This window comes from Leptonychotes weddellii, chromosome 9, assembly GCF_054177405.1.
Source record: "Leptonychotes weddellii isolate Sample4059 chromosome 9, ASM5417740v2, whole genome shotgun sequence".
Classification (NCBI taxonomy): domain Eukaryota; kingdom Metazoa; phylum Chordata; class Mammalia; order Carnivora; family Phocidae; genus Leptonychotes; species Leptonychotes weddellii.
In genome coordinates this window covers 46,272,777-46,292,993 of record NC_138377.1, presented here as the reverse complement: position 1 = coordinate 46,292,993, position 20,217 = coordinate 46,272,777, and the positions used below count along the sequence as shown (strand labels likewise).

Sequence of the window (20,217 nt, the reverse complement as noted above, 5' to 3'; positions counted from 1 at the left end):
ATTTTAAATGTTTTCAGTTGTTTAATTACATATTGTATTCACACAAAGAAAATATCAAAAAACAAATGTAAAAATTAAGGATTTGTTTATAAATCTGCTGCCAAATCCTACTTTTTATGTCATTTAAAAGCATATGTGATGAATTTTTATACGACCACTTAAACATATCTTTTGTGTAATTTAGCCTTGTTTGAAAAAAAATTGCCTACAAAAAACAAGAGTTTTTAAAACCTGAAAATTGAAGTCTTTCATAGTAAAATTAAGCAACAGTACAGCTTATGAGAAGACGTGTCCATAATTTTAGATATATCTAAAATTTTTCATAATTTGGTTATTTTACAGAAGACATAAGTTTACAATAAATTTGAAGGAGACTTAAGACTCCAGTAATTCCCATTGCACAAAGATAAATAAGTCATCTCCATAGTTCTTCATTACTTCTGTAGACATCTTTACAGTGAAAAAACCTATTACTGGAAAGATTTTATAAAAAGTAGAGAGATAAAAGTGGGAAAAACTCACCATTTTGGACCATAATAATCTTATGATTATCCTGTCATTATATGTGGGGTAATTATGCAAAAGGCTATTCATCAAAAAGTTTATTGAAATAAGGAATATCTTGATAGTGAAAATGCATCAGTCTGTAAAAACTTATCAAAAGTCTATGTAATATTAAATATTCAAAGATCTCATAAAATAAGAAAGTAATATAGTCCAGGATTTTCACAAAGATATGCAACTGAAGACACTTGATATTGAATTTTTCAGTGGTTTTCTAACTATAATACGATCTTGGTAGTTTCAAGAGCTACTTGGAAATAAAGAAATATATTTGAAATATTTTGTATTACATGGTCTTCAGAATTATGCTTTATTTACCCCAATTCTTCTCACTACAGTGAAGAAAGACTAAAACTTGGGGAAAAGCAACCTGATGCCCAATAGTCCTCTAGCCCAATGACTCCCTCTTGTAACCACCTATCCTGTTTCTTTATTTTTTACTTTATGTTTTTAGCTTTACTGAAATATAATCGACAAACAAAAGTTATATATATTTAAGTTATATACAATTTGATGTTTTGATATATATTTTGAAATAATCATAATGAAGCAAATTAATACATTCATCACTTCACATATCACATAGTTACCATTATTTTCCTTCCTTCCTTCCTCCCTTCGTCCCTCCCTCCTTCCCTTCCTCCTTTCCTTCCTTTCTTTTTTTTGGAGGTGAGAACCCTAAAGATCTACCCTCTTAGCAAATTTCAAATATACAATACAGTAGTGTTAAGCATAGTCACCATACTGCACAATAGATCTCCAGAACTCACTCATCTAACATAACTCAAAGTGAATACCCTTTGACCAACATCTTCCCATTTCCCCCTCCCTCTTGCTCCTGGCAGCCACCATTCTATACTCTGCTTCTGAGTTTGACTATTTTAGATGCCATGGAAATGAGATTATGCAGCCTCTGTCCTTCTGTGTCTGGCTTATTTCACTTAGCATAATAAACCAAATTCACCCATGTTGTCTCAAACGGCAGGACAGCCTTTTTAAAAGCTGACTAATATTCTGCATTTTCTTTATCCATGAATCCACTGATGGATGTTTAGATTATTTCCATATCTTGGCTATTGTGAATAATGCTGCAATGAACTTGGCATTGCAGGTATTTCATCAGTTGAGCTTTATTTCTTTTGGATATTTACCCAGAAGTGAGACTGCTGCATCATTTGGTAATTCTCTCTTTAATTTTTGAAGAACCTCCATACTGTTTTCTATAATGGCTGTAGCAATTTACATCCCCACCGACAATGTGCAATGGTTGATTAAAGAGACTGTCCTTTCCCTACTGTGTGTTTTTGGCACTTGCCGAAAATCAGTTGACTGTAAATTCATGGATATATTTGTGAGTTTCCTATTCCGTTCTATCAGTTTAAATTACAGTTTTTATGCCAGTACCACACTCCTTTGATTAACTGTAGATTTGTGATATATTTTAAAATCAGGAAGTCTGATGCCTCCAGCTTTATTTATATATTACATGAGCTATTTGTGCTCTTTTATGGTTCTATATGAATTTTAAGATTGTTTTCTCTATTTATGTAAGGAATGTCACTGGCATTTTGATAGGGATTGCACTGAATTAGATCATTTGGGGAAGTATGGATATTCTAACAATATTAATTCTTCTAATCCATGAACACAGGGTGTCTTTCCATTTACCTGTCTTCTCTAATTTCCTTCAACAATGTGTTATAATTTTTAGTGTAGAAGTCTTTCACTTCTTTAGTTAAGTTTATTCCTATGTATTCTATTCTTTTTGTTGTTATTTTGAATGGGACTGTTTTCTTAATTTCCTTTTCAGATAGTTCATTGTGAATGTAGAGAAATGTCACTGTTTTTTGTGCTTTGATTTGTGTCACCTCACTTTACTTAATTTGTTTATTATCTCTAACTTTGGAATGACATTTTAGAGTGTGCTACTATGGTAAACTTTCTTTTCAGTTTTAAGTTGTTTCCTAGAGATAGTGAGACTGTCACACATATATATTATTTATATTATTATATTATACATATTAATATTTATATTATATATATGTGTATTTCATATATGTATAAACCATCTTGTACTTAATATAAACCATAAGAAGTCCAAAATTTTTTTCCAGAAGTTCTGAATTTTAACAATTTGGACTTCAGAACCTAAAGCAGACCAAATACACTTTTCAAAAATTTTAAAACCTCTTTACAGAAAATTTCAACTCCGTTGCTGAGATACTTGTGAGACCTCAGAATTCATTTCAATCTTATTTCAATATTTTTGTTTTCTTTTCAATTAACACAGTCCAATCACAGACTAAACTTCAGGTTTGGTCCAAAGATACCCTTCCTGAGGAAATCAGCAGTGTAAGAAAGACGCTGCCCATGCTTAATGGAGCCTGTAGGATATGGTTTTCTTGACAACTAATCATCCTTCTTTTTAGTTCAAAATTTCAATCAAAAGAGTCTTTAAAAAACTATAAACAAAAGGCCTTCCTCTTTTAAATTTAAAAAGTAATTATTTTGAGTCTAATGAAGAATCATACTATGACAAAATTTCATGGACTTACTCTATATAGATATATTGGAAGTAGATACTTCGGATAAGTCAATTCACTTAAAAACTATATAAGTTGTTAAAATGCAAAAGAGGAGCTAAAATTAATTTTATTTGCTGCCAATATGTGTCTCATATCACATGTATTATATTAAATATAATATATATTCCAATATATTCCTACAATCATTTTTTCTATAAAAAGATGTTTCAGATAAACCATAATTTATAATTAAGCCAACATATAGTCAAAAGATTTTTAAACTTATTATCTAGACAAAAATCTCTTATGGAAGAAATATTACTAAATGGTATTATAAGAATTCATTACACATAATTATAAATAACCTAAGAAGTAAGATTTGGTAGCGTTTTCTTCATTTTAAGAAATCACTTACAATCCTATCAGAAGTACTTAATGTTTCTAATTTCATTTTTTCCTCATTGACTTTTTTTCCTGAACTGCTTAATTTTCACTTTCTCTTCAGCTTCATTAATATCATTACTGGGAAAATACGTTTTAATGAAATGTGGAGAATAAATAGTAAGCATATTGTAACTAATTGAACAATTATAGCAAAATTATATAAACAAAAATCAAGTTTGCCTGAGGTTGGGATGCATACAGGTTTAACTACAAGGCAGCAATACAAAAACTTTATAGAGATGATGGAACTTGTGGTGATGGTTACGTAACTGTATGAATTGGGCAACACTCCTTACAGAAGTATACACACAAAAAAATGTTAATTTTACCATATGTAAATTATGATTTGAAAAGCAATGACAAATTTTAAGACATTATACCAATTAAGAAGATCTCAGGTAGAAGTAGTCTAACTGAGGGAAAGAAAAATTCACTTTCCATAGCAAAATATAAAAGAAAACATGACCTTCTACATGTTGGCCTATTTTCCTCTTACTGAATAATGTCTGGCTAATTTATTAGGAGTTTGAATGTATAATGAATGTGTTTGCTTGATAAAACATTTTTCTTTTATGTCTTTGGGACCTGGAGAGTTCTTTAACAGGGTTAAAGAAATCAATTAATAAGGGAGAAATGTATATGACTGTCAATAACATAAAAATAATTACTTTCGATAACTTAGAAAAATCATTGTGCGATGTTTACTAAAAAGTCTTTATTCTAAACAATTCTAATCTTTTACCATATTGAACACTTAGTAAAAAATAAAAAAAGTACAGTCAATAGAAATCTTTAGTATAGAGAGTTATAATGGAAATTATTTTAAAAGTAGAAAATCCAATTCATTGTTTGACTAACAACAACAACAAAAATGCTTGTTGGAGAAGAACTGGGTAGCTATGACCTAAAGGATACGAGCTTTTAAAAGAAGCACTCAAATTCCAATTTAATGTTGTTCATCTCAAGGGCACATTTCTGGCTTCTGTAATGTTTGAATATATACTCTAGACACACTGAGCTTTGCTCAGTTATTATGGGAACATGACCTTCCTTTCCTCACCTTCTTCACCTAAGGAACCTCTACTCAACTTTCAGGACCCAGTTCAAATAGCATGTCTTTTATAAAACTTCACCTGCCATAAACTTAATGGTACTTTTTATATTGCATGGAAGTCATCTGTTAGCAAACAATATCTCTACTATTTCTTTACATATGCACTTTTCCCAGTAAATTGAAGCTACTAAAAAATTTTTCCTTGAATTGAAATATTTATCAACTTTTTCCTGTATCAAGTTTTAATCTTCCCATGATGACTCTTTTTAAACATATCTACTGAAATTATAGTCAGAGAATTTACCTTCAAAAGAATTATAATCAATATAGTAACTAAATAGCAATAGTACCCTGGGGAGAAGCCAGGGAGAACCTGATTTGGGCAATTAATTCATCTTGAAACTGTTGTGTATTTGTTCTCTTAACAAATGATCATTGAACACCTGCTAAGTATAAGATGCTGTGATACACCAAAAGACAGTGAGATATAGAGAGAAATTAGAAACATATTTAGCTCTTAAGTATTTTATGACAAAATAAAAAATAGCTTATAACATAGATGAAGACAAGTTGTTTTTGGAAATCAAATGGAGAGAATACTCAGTGAAGAAGGAAGCATTTGTGCTAAACTTTATAAATTGAATCTCAAAGGGTTGAAAATATCCACATTAAAGGGTCATTGGTGAGAACAAAATGAACTGTGCATGAAAGCAATATGAAAACAGGAAAGATCCATGAACGTATTCAGTATTATAATCTGGATATGCAGAAATGGAGTAGAGGAGAACCTTGAGCAGAAAATAAGGTAGCAACAGGTTGTGTAGTTTGGTCTTGGGTTATATAATCAGTGAAAGGCCATTATAAGGAAGGAAACATAATAAAATGAGAAAAAAGACCTGCACAGTTTCTTCACTGAATGTAAGTAATGGAGAATATTGGATGGATGGGAGTAAGAGTGCAAAGGTGGCTCTCCATTCTTTTATTAGCCAAGAACAATATATTCATAGGCACAAAATGTAAGACAAAAATCAATCTTTACTCTAATGTGAAATATTCAAGAGGATGGTGAACAGACTATCTTCTTCATTAACAATGAGGATATAGACTAGTGATGTATGAAAAATCTTGATTACACCATTCAAATGCCAACTTTGTAACTATAGTCTTTCATAACTGGAATATAGAAATTACAAAAGAAAATTAAAGAAACACATAATAGTAATATAAATGATATGCATTGCCACAAAAGAAAAACATAATCCTATAGTTAAACAAATAGCAAATGTTAAGTTGGAGGAAATGGGTCCATATTTAGGAAAACTTATAAAAATCAATGACCAATATTAAATAGTTTGTCTTTATAATCATATCCATCAAAATTTAAAATTCACAATTCATATTTAATGGTAGTTTTACTGTTTCTATGCCATTCCATTTTAAACCAAATATGAACAGTTGCTAAATAACCTTTATATGCCTATGAGTTTTCTACTTTTCTTAACTGTGAAATGCTGCACCATTATTAAAATAAACATATACTTACTCAAATGAGGATTAACAGGAGCTAAAAGAAAAGCAAAAAATAATGTTAGCATGGCTTGAATGTCTTTTATAAATAAAGGTCTAATCAGTGTCTCCTAGTTCCTTATCAAAACTTAATGATCTTCCCCACTGTGACCATGGAGAATTATGTCTGCAATCCATTTTGTTCTAGAGGATTGAATAGAATCTACTTTGGAGCTCAGCAATAACAGTCTCAAAGTACCCAAAAGATCAATGCTAAATAGCATGTGGGATTTGTTCATTTTCCAAGGAACAGAGTTGCTGATTTTTTATATCTTAACCAGTGCAAAAACCCCCAGAAATCAAACTCAAGCTGACAGTAGGCCAACCTATAATCTAGATGTTTTAACAATGAAAGCAATTATCCAACAGAGATTACACTTTAGTTTTTTTGCTGTTATCTACTTCTGGTGAAAAGAACATGGTGTATATGAAAATAAAGCAAATCTTATATGTTTTTACATGCACCCCAAAACAAATAGCTACACCAGTGCTGCTTTGTTTGATTACATGAACACACACACACACACCCACACACACACACACAGATGGTTTTCAAATAACAAGCAATACAGTTGTGTTTTTGTGCACTAGAAGACATATTTATCTCAATAAACTGTGTTTACAATACAAGTGACAATTGATTTCTACATGAAGAGGAAAGAATACTTTACATTTTACTAAAACAACAACAAAAATGCATCTAATCTAACAGACAAAATGGTATCTGTGTATATTGGTTCTTTATTTATCACTTTGAAAGAAAATTTCATTCTGGATGAAGTAAAGCATTGTTGTGGTCTCGCAAGATTACAATAGGCAGTTAATCTAACTTGCAGAAGTTCATCTGCTCTGTTGTTAATTCCTAGTGTTTTCCATTAACCATTTTTTTTAAACTTGGACTTTACAAATGAAGTATGATAGATAGTAAAAAATGCATACCCGTGCACAAAGCATGTTCATAGTAATTGTTACATTAGTACATTGAGATCAACTTTAACAAAGCAACTTTCTCAAATATTTTTACTATTTCTTACAGTAGACAATTTCTATTACTTTGTTTTTCTGATTCTGTTTCCCCATTGCCAATTATGAAATAAGTAGAGAGGGGACTGTATATCCACTAGTTCCACTGAAGTGGAGAAAAAAATACTAACTTTTTCTTGCAAAATATCAATATATTATAATTTGAAAATTAATTAGTAAAAATGAAAATCATTTCATAATTGATATGGAAGTTTAAAATTGTCTATGTATTATCTCACAAAGAGGTAAGCATCTTTGAATTCTAATTTGATTCTAAAATATATGTCACACCTACAGTTAACCTCTGACCACACTGAGTTTTAATTGAGTCTTCTGCTACAATATTACTAGTCACCAAATTCACTGTAAGTAGCTGATTTAACCATGTGAAAACTTCCATTCTAAATTCTAAATATTTCAGTGAGCCCATTTTTTTCTTTTTACAGTTGAACTTTTGAGTGTAATTTTTCATAAATGTCTAGATACCATTTAAGTAAACTTTACCCAAGCCTATATTAAAGTAATTTTAATTAAAATGTTTAAGATTTTAATAAGTATGCCTAAGAATGTAAAGATAATTAAAGCCTTTGAAACTACCATAATATCTATTTTCCAGATTTATTTTTCATTTTACTCTGTTGCCTCAGAGTTTTCAGTAAAACTACTGAGCTTATAAAGATTTTTTTCTCTAGTTCTCTTTAAGAAAAATCACATAATTTTTAAACATAGCAAAGCAACAAGGGTCTTCTGCCATGAAAGGGTCAACTAGCCCTAGTTCTATTCAGAGTTTGTCATTTCATACTTGTTTAATTCTGCAGGACACTGAAACTTTCAAGGTCCTAATATCTTCTTTTTTTTTTAAAGGAATGGATATTAGTGCATTGTTTCTAATGCCCCTTCATATTGAGTTGTCTACAGTTTTATAACTCAAGGGCAGGGAGCATGAAACTTAGATAAGAGGGGATAATAATTCATATTTTATAAAATATAAAATTAAACTTTAGAAAAAATATACTGAGATGCTATCTAATTGTGTGCCCAGTGGAGGTAATTATAGAATAACAATTGTTATTGTCATTAAATTTTATTTATGGCTATCAAATACTAATATTTATATTATTAACAAAAAAGGTATATTTTAAAGGAACCACATTCAAGAAAAGATGTGCAGTGATTCTAATGCTTTTACAAATGTTTATTTTTAAAGGACCATATTCAAGAAAAAGATAGTTATTCTAATGCTTTTACATCCATGATCTTCTATTAATATCCTACTCTACATTGTATATCATCTTTTTTAATGAAAACTGAATATATCTAATTGATAAGAAGAGAGTGAAAATAAGTGATTTCATGTGAAAAACAACTCTAATGCGATTTTAATAATTTCACTGTATTTTTTACTTTTGATAGTATTCAGTTTACCTCTTAGGTAGGAAAAACATGCTTAATGCTAAGCTGAATGGAGAACTCCAACCGCAAAAAACACATTCTATTATTCTTTAAAATCAAGCCCAGTAATCAATGATAAAGAGAATAATATTTCACTAAAATAATGAAATAAATATGAAATATTTTGCCAATGATTCATTCAACCCTGAAAAATATATTGACAATTCTAGAGGTAGTCACTGAATATCATAAATTTCAACTGAAAAAATTCATATAAATTTCAATTGATAAAATATTAATCTGTTTCACTAACACGCACACAAACACACCCACCTACATTTAGATATTTTTAACATTAGCAATCTAAAAGAAAAAATGACTAAAAAAAAAACCTAGGATGTACTTCAACAAGCTGCAAAACATCTATACAATGGAATATTAAAGAATAAAAATAAATGCACTATCAAGCCCCAGATATGGAAAAACTTTAAAGGCATATTGCTAAATTAGTTAGTTTGAAAAAACTATATGCTCCATTATTCCAACTATACGACATTCTAGAAAAAGCAAAATGATAGACAATAAAAAATTAGTGGTTGTCAGGTTTGGAGGGGACAGGGATGGATGAGTAAGTGGAACAGGGGATTTTTAGGGCAGTGAAACGATTCTGTATGATACCATAATGGTGAATAAAAAATATCAACTTATCAATTCATATAACTGTACAACATAATAAACACTAATGTAAATTACTTGCTTTAATAACGATATGTCAATATTCTTTATCTTCTAGTAGTTTAGTAGTTTTATGTTTTACATGTAGATCTGTGATCCATTTTCAGTTAAATGTCATGAAAAATATAAAGTTCTGTATTTAGATTCAATATCTTGTATGAAATTTTGCTAAAGAAATATGTTAATAATATGGGAAACTGTGTTGGGGGAAAGGAAATATACAGAAGCTCTCTCTGCACCCTGCTTGATTTTTTGTAAATCTAAAGATGCTTTAAGACATCAAGTCTATCAATTAAAAAACAAGCTTTGATAACATTTGCTAACTTTTTGATGTAAATTTTAAAGACATCAAGAATTTGAAAAAAATGCAAATAATTATATCATAACATGGGATAGAGGATAAAGTGACATTGTTGACATTATCACATTGATTCAATGTTAACTAAAACGTTACTCTACATTTCTACATTTTTCTTAAAAGATTTTATTTATATATTTGACAGAGAGAGATACAGAGAAAGATTTTATTTATATATTTGACAGAGAGAGATATAGCAAAAAATTTTATTTATATATTTGACAGAGAGAGATATAGCGAGAGGGAACACAAGCAGGGGGCATGGGAAAGGGAGAAGCAGGCTTCCCGCACACCAGGGAGCCCTAGGCGGGGCTCAATTGATCCCAGGATCCTGGGATCAATTAAGGCAGAGACTTAACAACTGAGCCACCCAGGCGCCCCTACATTTCTACATTTAAATCAAATATTACAACTTATAATGATTAAGTTTTCTGGGTTTGTTTGTCTGCTGGGTTTTTTTGTTTGTTTGTTTGTTTGTTTTTTGGTCACTTGGCTGATGATCCAGAAGATCAATATGCTAAATTTTAGTTTTTTTCTAAATTTAAGATAGTTGTAATGTACATATTCCAGACAGTTTAATATGCAAATAAATACTTTTAAATAAAAGACTACTTACCACTATATTTGATGACACGAATTGTTGAATCTCCTTCGCCAAATTTGGTGAGAGGAGTTAGTCGGACTTCATAAGCCTCTGGTTTAATTAGCTCAGTCAAGTTATATGTAATTAGTTCTCCTTTTTGAATATTTCCATTTATTTTAATCTCCTGCTCCCACCAACGCTGCTGTCCAGCCTGAAATCAAAAGAATTATGTAATAATATTCCCACTATTTTCTTCAGAGATACTGTGTTCTACCAAAATGGGCAAAAAGCATTCTGAAATTTTATTAAATAAGAAAATACGTTATATGATTACATTTTATTAAAGTTCGAGTTTCTATAATAAGCAACAAATTCTGTAGATGTTTCCATGCAGATGTTTGCAGATAATTACCAAATTATCACAGAGTAGTTTGGCTGATTAAACAGGTTTAATATACCATTTTATTAAAAGTCAGAGGATAAAACAATAGTTTTGACTGCAGTCTCAATCCAGAGGTTTGAAGAGATATAAGTTTAACTACTTTTTTTATTCTTTTTTTAAGTTTTTATTTAAATTCCAGTTAACATAAAATGTAATATTAGTTTCAGGTGTACAATACAGTGATTCAGGGCTTCCATACATCACCTGGTGCTCATCATGACAAGTGCACTCCTTAATCCCCATCACCTATTCAACCCATCCTCCCACCCACCTCCCCCATGGTAACCATCAGTTTGTTCTCCATAGTTAAGAGTCTGTTTCCTGGTTTGCCTCTCTCTTTTTTCCCTTTGCTCATTTGTTTTGACTCTTAAATTCCACATATGAGTGAAATCATATGGTATTTGTCTTTCTCTGATTGACTTATTTCACTTAGCATAATGCTCTCTAGCTCCATCCATGTCATTGTAAATGGCAAGATTTCATTCTTTTTTATGGCTGAGTTAATATTTCACTGTATATATACCACATCTTCTTTATAGTCAACTGATCTTTGACAAATGAACAAAGATAATACAGTGGAGCAAAAACAGTCTTTTCAGCAAACTGCAATGGAACACTGGACATCCACATGCAAAATATTGAATCTAAATCCAAATTTTATACTTCTCATGACATTTAACTGGAAATGATCACAGACTGACATGTAAAACATAAAACTACAAAATTCCTAGAAGATAACATAGGAGAAAAACTAGATGACTGTGGGCTTGGCAACCACTTTTTAGATACAATACCAAAAGTACAATCCATGAAAGAAATAGTTGATAAGCTGGACTTCTTTGAATTAAAAATTTCTACCCTACAAAAGATAGTATCAAGACAATTGAAAGAGAAGCACAGACTGGGAGAATATATTTGCAAAAGACACATCCAAAATACATAAAGATCTCTCAAAATTCAACAATAAGAAAACAAATATCCCAGTTAAAAAATGGACCATGGATCTTAACAGAAAAGATGCTCCACATTGTATGTCATCATAGAAATACAAATTAAAACAATGAGATGCCACTGCATACCTATTAAAATAGTCAAAATCCAGAACACTGGCAACAACAAATGTTGATGGGGCTGTGGAACAAAAGTAACTTTCATTCATTGATAATGGGAATGCAAAATGTTATAGTCAATTTGGAGGATAGTTTGGGTTTTGTTTTGTTTTTATTTACAAAACTAAACATACCTTTACCATATAACCAAGCAATTGTGTCCCTTAATATTACATAAGGGAGCTGAAAACTTACGTCTGCACAAAAATCTGCCCATGAATGGATGTCTATAGCAGCTTTATTCATAATGGGCAAAACCTGGAAGCTACCAAGCTGTCCTTTAGTAGATGAATAGACAAAAAAACAGTGCCACAACCAGACGATGGCCTATTACATGTGCCAAAAAGAAATGAGTTATTAAGACATGAAAAGACAGAGCAAACTTAAATGTGTATACTAAGTTAAAGAAACCAATCTGAAAAGGCTATATAATGTATGATTCCAACTGCATGACATTCTGAAAAAGGTACAACTATAGAGATAGTAAAAAGATCAGTGGTTGCCAGGAGTTGGGGGGAGGGAGGGATATATAAGCTGAACACAGAGAATTTTAGGGACAGTGAAACTACTCTGTATGATGATACCATGGTGGATACATGTAATTATAAACCCACAGAACATACAATACCAAGAATGAACGCTAATGTAAATTATGGACTTTGGCTGATAATAATGAATCAGTGTAGGTTCATCAATTGTAACAAATGTACCACTCTGTTGGGGGATGTTGTTACTGGTAGAGGCTATGTATGTGCTGGAGCAGGGGGTGTATGAGAAATCGTTGTACTTCTGCTCAATATTATTATAAGCCTACAAATACTCTAAAGGAATGAAGTTTTTAAAAAAATCTATTGTGCCACTTCATAATTTTCTTTGCATACATTTTCAGTTTTCTTTTATTCATATAAGTAGTGTAAGTATAGTTGCCTTATAATATTTTTATATCTGAAGTCTATAGTATCCTTGTTCTTGGCACTTTTCTCTGTTTTATTTTGTTTATTTTTAAATGTGTGTTGATCATGTAACTAAAAATACTATTACTGGGGGTTCTTTGCTGCCTAGGACACAGTTAGAGATATACCTTTGTTTCTGACATCCTCCTAAGTGCATCAACAATACGGTTCACTTGTACTTTCGTTTTAAACCCTTTGGTGTCGGGGCACCTGGGTGGCTCAGTCCTTAAGCGTCTGCCTTCGGCTCAGGTCATGATCCCGGAGTCCTGGGATCGAGCCCCGCATCGGGCTCCCTGCTCCGCGGGAAGCCTGCTCCTCCCTCTCCCACTCCCCCTGCTTGTGTTCCCTCTCTCGCTGTGTCTCTCTCTGTCAAATAAATAAATCTTTAAAAAAAATAAAATAAAATAAAGTGTAGATGATCCCTTGCTTTAGGCAGACCTTGGGTTTTGATTCCTGTTTGATCACTACTACCGAACTATAAGACTCAAAGTTCAGGTTTGTCTGGGTTGGTGAGCAGCTGAAGGCAAAAGCAATTTGGGAGGGATATTCCAATTAAAATACTTTGTGTTTCCATTTTTCCTTACATTTTTACCTGGTGATAGATATACACATACATACTATATAATTAAATGTGCATATATATTTTTTCATATATTTACATATTCGCTTATTTTCTGAGGCTGAGTTAGTCTTAATTATATAGCCCAATCTGTTATATTTCTGGATATGTAAATCTCAAATACATGCAATTAACACAGGATAGAAAAATGACAAATAAAATTATGGAATAAAACAGAAAGCCCATGTCTATATTTGTGGGGTTGTTCACATAGAAGACAGAAAAGATTTATCATCCAAATGGTTATGTATATGGAAAAAACATGAATTTGATGTCTAGCTCACATCTTATACAGAAAAAGTCTCAGGAAGGGGAGCTTGGGTGGCTCAGTTAGTTAAGCATCTGCCTTCAGCTCAGGGTCCTGGGATCGAGCCCCACATCGGGCTCCCTACTCAACTGGGAGTCTGCTTCTCCCTCTCCCTCTGCCCCTTTGCCCCGCTTGTGTGCACACGCTCTCTCTCTCTCAAATGAATGAATAAAATCTTTAAAAAAAAAAGAAAAAAGAGGAAAAGTCTCATGAAGGTCAAATGAGACTTAAATTTAAAAAGCAAAAGTTAAACTACTTAGAAAAAATACAGAAGAATGGCATCATGACTTCAAGTAAGATAGTGCTTTCTTAAACAGAATAGAAAAACACAATTAGTAAAGGAAAAGATTGATAAATTAGCCAATCTTAAATTTGAGATAAATATTAAATTTAAAATTTTGCTATAAAAAGTTCTCATCGGTGTTCCCCACTAAACAGCAAAAATAAAGGCAGATGTTTGAAGAAGATATTTAGAACATGTACAGCTAACTAGATTATATTAATACTCTTCTAACTCAGTAAGAAAAATAATTCAAGAGCAAAATCAGACTAATAGGAACAGGTATTTCATAGATGCAGAAACCCAAATAACTAATTAAAGAAAAGTCTCAGCCTCACCATGTACCAAGAAAATGGAAATTAAAATCATAATACCATTTCCCATCATCAGATAAACAAAAACTTTTAAAATAACAATATTAAAGCTTGATGTAGATATAAAACAATGAGAATTTTTATACGTGTCAAGAATAGGGAGGGTGAGGGGCGCCTGGGTGGCTCAGTTGGTTAAGCGACTGCCTTCGGCTCAGGTCATGGTCCCTGGGTCCCGGGATTGAGTCCCGCATCGGGCTCCCTGCTCGGCGGGGGGTCTGCTTCCCCCTCTGCCCTCTCCCTCTCATGCTCTCTCTCTCTCTCAAATAAATAAATAAAATCTTAAAAAAAAAAAAAAAAGAATAGGGAGGGTGAGTGGGAGGATGGGTAAGGCTTAACTCCACTTAACAAGTAAGGAGTTAGCTTGCAACAGTGTTACAGATAACTGGCAGAAGACTAGAGACAACTAGGTCAAAGAAACCGACTCAGGACACAGCATACAGCAGAATCTTCACATTCACACTGGTTCCCCTTGTCTCCTAAGTCCCACAGAGGGGATGCACAAGTGCCCACATGGATTTTGCTTGTGCCTTGGGTTCGTATCACAGCTGGGGGATGCTGAGCTTAAAAAAGCTTAGTATCTCTTTCTCTTTTCCCCCTTTGCTCATTCATTTTGTTTCTTAAATTCTACCTATGAGAGATACGAGAAATATGGGGTATTTGTCTTTCTCTGACTGACTTATTTTGCTTAGCATAATACTCTCTAGCTTCAAACCAAGAAACAGACTCCTAATGCTAAAGAACAAACTGATGGTAACCAGAGGGGAGAAGAGTGGGGGGGGGACAGGTTAACAAGGTGATGGGGATTAAGGAGGCACTTGTTGTGATGAGCACTGGGGGTTGTATGGAAGTGTTGAATCACTGTATTGTACACCTGAAACTAATATGTCTGTAATGTTAACTAGAATTTAAATAAAAACTTTAAAAAAGAAACCTTAATATTTTATGACTGACAGTAACAAAACCTGCTCAAGCATTACTGAAGAGGGAAACGTTATATTTATTATACTGGACGTTAAACAGACTTTCCTCTGCTCTAAAGGGAGACAATATCTCTGTTTGCTAAGGATGCTTGCTCTACAAAGGACCTTGAAAAGATAGGCTGGAATAAAAAGACAGTTAGTGCTTCTGCATACATGATATGCAAAAAAGCAAGACATCCGTGGGAAACTGTCTTCTAAAAATATAGCCTTGATGACTACGAAAACTGAAGAGCAATTTGGCAATAAAAACAATATTACAATGAGAACAGATAAACTCTTGCATTTGTACACATGCAAACAGAAATAGTCATGGCATAGAAAACACAGAAAATGATCTAAACCTCAATAAGAGATAAAATAATAAAATTGTAGACTCCTCATAAAATGTAATACAAAATTTAGTATGAAAAATGAACCTAAGCTATATGCATCATCATGGACCAATTTCACAAAAGTAATATTGAGCTAAACTTAATTTTGAAACAGGCATATTATAAAAATCAAATTCAGAGTATGTATTTTGAAGAGGGATGCATAGATATGTATTGGGTATAAAGAAATGCAAAACCTAGTAAATACTAAGTTCAAAATACTGGTCAGGTGGGTTAGGAAAGCACCAAAAGAAGATGTAATTGTGAGGGGTAAACAAAGGAGTTCACTCTATTTGGTGATTTTTTTGTTTCTTTAGATTGGTAATAGATATACAAATTATGATGATATTATTTTTGTGTATGCTTGAAATATTTCTCTTTGTTTTTCAAAGAAAGGACTGTAAAATAAAAGTTAGAGATAGGCAATGGTGTTGTCTCGTGTTGTTTCCTACATCTACATCTGTGGCTACTCCTTCTCCCTTTCTTGCTGGGCTGCTTTGCCTTTTCCCAAGTTCTGAATGTTGATGGTCTCTAGAGCTTTCTATGCTGTGTTTTTTGATACTCTCTATCAGTGGTTCTCAGATTTAGGCATGCAGGAGAATGATGGGACGATCTTGTTTAACAAGTCTTAAGTACCAGTGTTTCTGTTTTAATAAGGTCTAGTTCAAAATATAATTTTTCAATGAGTTTAGAAATATAATTTTTAAAAACCACCTCTTCCTTTATAAGACAATTTATTACTTAATTCATTTTTAAAGATTTATTTATTTATAATTTTTACTTATTTTTAAAAAGATTTTAGTTATTTATTTGAGAGAAAGAGAGAGAGCACAAGTGGGGGGAGGAGCAGAGGGAGAGGGAGAAGCACACTCCCCACTGAGCCAAATCAAGAGCCACCCAGGTGCCCCTACAAGGCAATTTAGATGCAGATGGTCCTGGAGCTACGTTTGGTGAGGCACAGCTCAGTGTTGCTAGACCACCTCTTTGACCCTAGTAGCTTCTTCTAACAGCTCTACATTGATTAGTGCCTAACTTGCATCTTTAAGTCCAGTTAAAAACAAAAATAATAAAAACAAAAACCAAAAACCACTATATCTATTAGTCCTTATATGTACCAAGCACTATGTTAACTGTATTATACTTACTATATTTAATCTAGCACAACCCTTAGTAAGTAGAAACTAATACTAGCCTTGTTTTACAAATAAGGAAACTGAGGCAGAGAGAAGTTAATATAACTCTTCTAAGGTCATGTTGCCAGAGAGTAGCAGCTGCAAAATTTGGTTACACCCAAAATGACTCTTTCACTCACCACTTTTTCCTTGCTTCCCCAGAATTTATTGTTCCTTTACTTTTTTTTTTTTTTTTTTACCAGAGCCTTTATTTATTTAGGTACAATACACTTATAGTACTTTTTTTGCAAATAGATTATAAGCCAGAAACAATTTCTTAATAATTTTTATACCTGCAGTATCTGGTCATTAACTTAATAAAGATGTGATCAGATTAAATTCTAGCACGTAGTGTATATTTAACTGGCCTCCAAGTGATGCAGCAGGAAATCCAACTTACCGATAACCTCATACAATCACTGAATTTACATACATGGGTAAAAATGGACATAAAACTTAATTGCACAGAAAAGTATTTTACTCATGCATAGTTGATACTAGACACCACAAAGTTCCTATTAGTTCTGGAGGCCAAGTATTCTATAAAATAATAGAATGTAAATGACAATTTCTTTCACTGCTTTTAGATTTTTAACTAAAAACAAAGTACTATTATATCAGAAGATAGATAAAAGTAGTTTAAAAATACAAAAATATATACAGACTGATTTGACATTTAACTATTGTCTAAGGACAAGAAAGTTTAAGCAAGGTGTACTTTTCTGGATGTTAATATAAGTTCAAAACCACTCAATATTTGTAGTATATCCCAAGGGAGGATTGTAGGTATTCTGTTGTTATAATGAGATGCTCTCCTCAAGTAATTTTAGTTGGCAGATACAATGATGTTGTTACTTATTACAAATTCTAGAGTACATAACTTCTTATGTGTATTAAAAAAGCAATAACTTTGATTCCAAGTCTTTAATTTTAAAGCTGTAATTAAAGTATATATTTCAGCAGTTGAGGAATAAGCAATTAAATATTTCATACTGTATCTCAGTGAGCTGTGCAAAACGTAAAAATGTGAAATTAAATGCAGTGTTTGCCCATACACAAAAGAAAATGCAACATTAGTCCACTGTTTGGAGGTAATACCACAAAACCCTCAGAGAACGTGGCACCCCAACTGTGAGTGTACCCCATATGCATGTTCATATGAAAGCAATGTGTTAAAAAATTCTTACCATTTCAAGTTTTTAAAACAATTTCCATTTAACTTTTACTTTTCCTAAGGGATACACTCCTTTCAAATGATTTAGGGAATGGCCTCAAAACCTAGAAATCCCCTACAATGAAGCATTTTATTAAAGGCTGTGATTTACTGTTTTTACCACAGAAGATAGCTAAAAAGCTATTGTTGAAAAGGTTTCAGAAGGAAAAAAACATATTAATTTTTTTTTTAAGATTTTATTTATTTATTTGACAGAGAGACACAGCGAGAGAGGGAACACAAGCAGAGGGAGTGGGAGAGGGAGAAGCAGACTTCCCGCGGAGCAGGGAGCCCGATGCTGGGCTCGAACCCAGGACCCTGGGATCATGACCTTAGCTGAAGGCAGATGCCTAATGACTGAGCCACCCAGGCCCCTTTTTTTAGTTTTAAAAGGAATAAAATTAGCTCCTTGAAGTAGAAGTCTGCAATGAATTCTGAAATGTGGCTGAGGAGGGGGAAGCTGCTGTCTTTTCCTTTTGGACATAAATCTCTTTCAGCATGATAATGAACTCCAATGAAAGATACTGTGTAAGTGAGAACCTAAAGGAGAAGAGAGAGTACACCAATTGAATATAAGACATATACATGGTTTATACCATTTATTTTGATGTAACCTATAAGAAAGATACTGCTAGGGGCACCTGGGTGGCTCAGTCCGTTAAGTATCTGCCCTCGGCTCAGGTTGTGATCTCAGGGTCCTGGGATGGAGCCAGGCATCGGGGCTCCCTGCTCAGCAGGGAGTCTCCCTCTCCTTCTGCCTCTCCCCCTTCTCGTGCTCTCTCTCTCAAATAAATAAATTAAAAATCTTAAAAAAAAAAGATACTAATACACCCATTTAATTGGAAACTTCCATTCATGTTTACCAGCTACATTGCTAGTAAAAATAACAGCTGATGTTAAAAACCCAGGTATTACATACCCTAAATCACATACTCTATGATTATCCCACAGAGTCTAAACTAGCTAAGATAACATTTTGATGAGTTAAAAGCCAGATGCCTTATAGCCTCAAATAAAGGTGACATGAGCTTTAAGATGCACTATTATTTTAGTAACACCTTAGGGAATAAAGGGTTAACAAATAACGTGGCATTAAATGTACCTTATTTCTATTTTCTACTAATTATAGTATATATTTATCCTTTAATTACATACTCTTTCTTCCTTCATTTGTACAAATTTGAGTCTTATTCTTTTCAGACTCAGTATGAAATCTTTTGAATTAGAGACACTTTTTCAACACCCTTGAAATATTTGGTTTTTCAGACTTAGCTCAAGAATATTAATGCCTTTGGAAGTGACAGTACATTCTTTTAGATATACAGATGTTTAATAGTTTTTGTCTACCATTCCTCTTCGGAAGCTAGCATGCTTTTTTTTTTTTTTTTAAAGATTTTATTTATTTATTTGAGAGAAAGAATGAGAGAGAGAGCATGAGAGGGGTGAGGGTCAGAGGGAGAAGCAGACTCCCTGCTGAGCAAGGAGCCCGATGCGGGACTCGATCCCGGGACTCCAGGATCATGACCTGAGCCGAAGGCAGTTGCTTAACCAACTGAGCCACCCAGGCGCCCTAGCATGCTTTTTCTTAATTGAATCATGTTTAGTGAAAGTTACATAGCTTTGTTTGAAAGCTAGGCTGAAGCTTTCAGCAGACTGATTTGTAACTAGTCCTTCAACAAATTGCATCAGGATCTACTGACTGAAGATACTGTGTTGTCTTCTGAGGTATGTGGGCAGCACCTACTGCTTTTCATTGCATTTCCATTGTTACAAATGGGATAGGTCATTGCCAACTACATAGTAGTTTTTGTCTCTCGGTATATATCACACTGCAATAGTAAAGGCTTTTTAGAAAGTATGTAGGGATCCGTATTTAAATCAGAATTCAAAGAATGCCAATAATGCAACTGTGGTAACAATCAGATTGACAGGAATCTATACAGATACAGAGTCTGTATCTGGATAGACTATACTGTCTTCTAAATTACTTCCTCTATTGCCTAAATGCTGGCAAGTTCATTTTAATAACTACCATATAATGGATTCCAAATATGGAACATTAGGAAGGTGGAGTGGGGAGACAATTGAGGAATTATAGCAGTGCTGTCTTTCAATACAGATGGCCTTGTATTTCATTGTAATCTTATTTGGTA

At 32.8% G+C, this 20,217-nt stretch overlaps 1 protein-coding gene across 1 annotated transcript in view; it reads right to left on the bottom strand.

The window, feature by feature from the left end:
- MDGA2 (MAM domain containing glycosylphosphatidylinositol anchor 2) overlaps positions 1 to 20,217 on the bottom strand; it is a 764,225-nt gene that overhangs the window by 36,049 nt on the left and 707,959 nt on the right. Inside the window, exons 11-12 of the mRNA XM_081829766.1 lie at positions 10,278 to 10,455; positions 6,131 to 6,151 (exon numbers count right to left, since the gene is read on the bottom strand). Coding sequence (XP_081685892.1) covers positions 6,131 to 6,151; positions 10,278 to 10,455 — 199 coding nt within the window. The remainder of the gene's footprint in view (positions 1 to 6,130; positions 6,152 to 10,277; positions 10,456 to 20,217) is intronic.